This window comes from Alligator sinensis, unplaced genomic scaffold (assembly GCF_000455745.1).
Source record: "Alligator sinensis unplaced genomic scaffold, ASM45574v1 scaffold615_1, whole genome shotgun sequence".
NCBI lineage: Eukaryota > Metazoa > Chordata > Crocodylia > Alligatoridae > Alligator > Alligator sinensis.
The window spans coordinates 1,412,814-1,415,736 of NW_005841982.1; the positions used below are offsets into that span (position 1 = coordinate 1,412,814).

The window sequence follows — 2,923 nt, forward strand, 5'->3', positions numbered from 1 at the left end:
CAACCCATGAGAGTGGTGTTTCTTAAGTTTTCCACTTTGATTTCCTTTCATGTATAGATAGAGAGAGGAGGAGTTATCCCATATATTCACCTGTCTTTGAAGAGCTCTGCTCTTGACTACATTTCTTTTCATGTTTGTAGCTATTAGAACAGACTCTCTTTCTTTACACCCACCTGGAATAATTAAATTTGCTGTGAAGGTCAGACAACATAAGACACAGAATAAATGTACTCAATAGTGGAAACAGCTTATTCAATTTTGGATGTAGTTATTTTGTATATTACAGTTTATTTGGAAAGGTTCTCAGAACACAATATTGAAGGTGGCCTTATTTCTTCTTTGTTACTTGGTTTCAAATGTTACATGGTTCAAATTTTGTTCTGCTGCGTAACAAATAATTTCCCACAGAACTGCATATTAAAACTTGTAATTTACCATGATTACTGTTGTTTATAATGAATGAAAACTAAACATTGTTTATTGGTTGTTAAAACTTGCCAGAATTCCAGAAAGGGGATCTATGATACTTGCATCTTAAAGCTTTTTGCTTCCTGCTAAAGTAAAAGATTCATTGGATTTTCTTTTATTTTTTCCTGTGTAACTTGTCTCTCTTTATTATTACTTTTCTAGCACTTCAGAGAATACATAATGCTTTAAAACCAGTGAAGTAAATGAGGTAAGAGAGAGAATATCTTGTAGAGCATCTAACTGGTAGGCAGCAGGGGACCTGTAGCTTTTTAACCATCTATTGAATTTTAAAGCCTTAGGGCATGTCCTTACATGCAGGGGCATGCATTTGCCATGGCACGAATAGCAGTGGCACATGTCTGTGCCTCTGCTTTGTGCCACAGTATATGCCCCAGCGTGTGAACATAGAGCATGCCAAATTGTGCCTGGTGGGAAAATTGTCCCACCTGTGCTGGCCCCAGCAGCCTTACCTGGGGTCCTTTGGGCCTCCTGGGGCTACAGTGTTGCCAATTCAGCCACACGGAGTCTGGATCCACCAATTCAGCCTCACGGAGTCTGGATCCAGGATCCAGTTTGACACCAGAATCTCTTGGTGTCAAATTTTGGTGGTGCTGCTAATTAGCAGTGCAGCAAATGATTGCATATGTGTTGCATGCAGTCTGCAATGCCTCAAACAGCTCTGAGGCTCAGCAGACCGCACATGTGCGCTTGTCTGGACACACCCTCAGTGACTTTAAGTAATGACATAGTCACTGTCATTGTTGATATTTTCATCAACTACTTGAGGGATGGAAAGTCTTTCTCAGGGGAGGTTTAGGGATATGTTCATCCCCATGGTTCATGGATCTTTGTGTACCAATGGGTCAGCAACTCTAATTTGGTTTCCTTTTTGAATTCCCCTAAAAAGCTGATGTTGAGAGTCTGGGTGTGAGAATTTCATTGTCTGTCTTAAATTGAAAGTTAGTCCCATATCTGGATTATGTTTGCTATAGGTTTGTTAACCCTTGCTCCAGCTGTTGAATGAGTTTTTTAGTTCCTGATGTATCCATTGTTATCCTAACAGGATTTGGTCACTACTTGCCCACTGCAGTGATATAATTCCTTTTCGTCTTTCCACTGCTTGCATTTCAGATCCTGATATTAACTAAAGCCATGATCTACTGAACTGAGCATCGGGCTTGGAGTCGGGTCCCATCTCTGTTACTGACTCAGTTGGACAGTTTCTCTGTGCCTTGATTAATCCATTTTGAAACTGGGACAGTAACTGTGAAAGGGCTTTGTGAATTGCATACCAAATGTACTGTAGAAACATAAATGGTGATTGTGATTATTATAATCACTGCTTTTGTGCCATTGATAAAGTAGCTCTAATTTTGTAACAGTGCTAATAATATGTCAATAGTGCTGTAAACATGTGAAAGCTAACTTAACCTTGACGGCAGATGTTAAAAGTCAGAAACAAGCCTGTGAGCTCATCTGAGCCATAGATGACTTAGATACAGCCTGCAGCTCATAAGACAAATCCGTCAATGAGATACAAGATCATAGCTGTTGTTAGAGAACAAGAAAACCTCCACTGTTAAAACATGAAAACTATGTTACTTTGGCCACATTATGAGAGATCCTAATTTGGCTTACACAGTGTTCAAGAGATAGTGAATGGAAGAAGAAAATGCTGATTACGGAAAACATGGATAGATAACTTAACTGGTTGACAGAAGAGAGAACAACGCACCTTCTTTACTCTGTCACAGAATACCAATGATTGCAGAGAGGTCATAGTTGAGTTATGAGTTATGATGGCATCTCTTGACCTTGGAGGTTATGTGAAACTGACTGACTGGTCAATGGTATATCCTAATAAATATATCCTAAATCACCACAAAATCTCCTTTAATGCTCTGTTATCATGTTATGGTGAGTTGCATTCTCCTTTACATTTCCCTAAAATCATGAACAGATGAGGCCTAAAATACAAATTATATAAAATGCAAGCAAAAGACTTGCATGTACATACCACAAATGAAATTCTTTAGCATTTTTGAAAGATACATACATCCCTTTAAATTGTATCATGCACCCCAAAGCCCAGTGGGCCTCATTATAAATAAACACGATAACATTCATGACGCAATATATACGTGTTCAAATCAGCAGGTCCTGACGATCTCCACCCCAGGGTGCTGAAGGAATTAGCAGAGGTCATTCCAGGACCCCTGGTACGGCCTTACGAGCACTCATGGTGCTATGGTGAGGTGCCAGAGAATTGGAAAAGGGCCAATGTGGTCCCCATTTTCAAAAAAAGGGAGGAAGGAGGACCCAGGAAACTATAGGCCTGTTAGTCTTACCTCAGTGCTGGGGAAGTTCTTTGAGAAAATTATCCAAGAGCACATCTGTGAGGGACCAGAAGGGGAGATTATGCTTAGGGACAACCAACATGGGTTCATTAGAGGCA

General features: G+C 40.0%; 1 protein-coding gene across 2 annotated transcripts in view; it reads left to right on the forward strand.

Annotated features, from left to right (window-relative positions):
* LOC102387923 (chloride transport protein 6-like) overlaps nucleotides 1-2,342 on the forward strand; it is a 131,673-nt gene extending 129,331 nt beyond the window's left edge. For both annotated transcript variants that reach the window (XM_025201038.1, XM_025201042.1), the window contains 2 exons: nucleotides 631-676; nucleotides 1,600-2,342. In XM_025201038.1, the coding sequence (XP_025056823.1) occupies nucleotides 631-649 (19 nt within the window). In that variant the 3' untranslated portion in view covers nucleotides 650-676; nucleotides 1,600-2,342. The remainder of the gene's footprint in view (nucleotides 1-630; nucleotides 677-1,599) is intronic.
* Nucleotides 2,343-2,923: the final 581 nt, after the last annotated feature.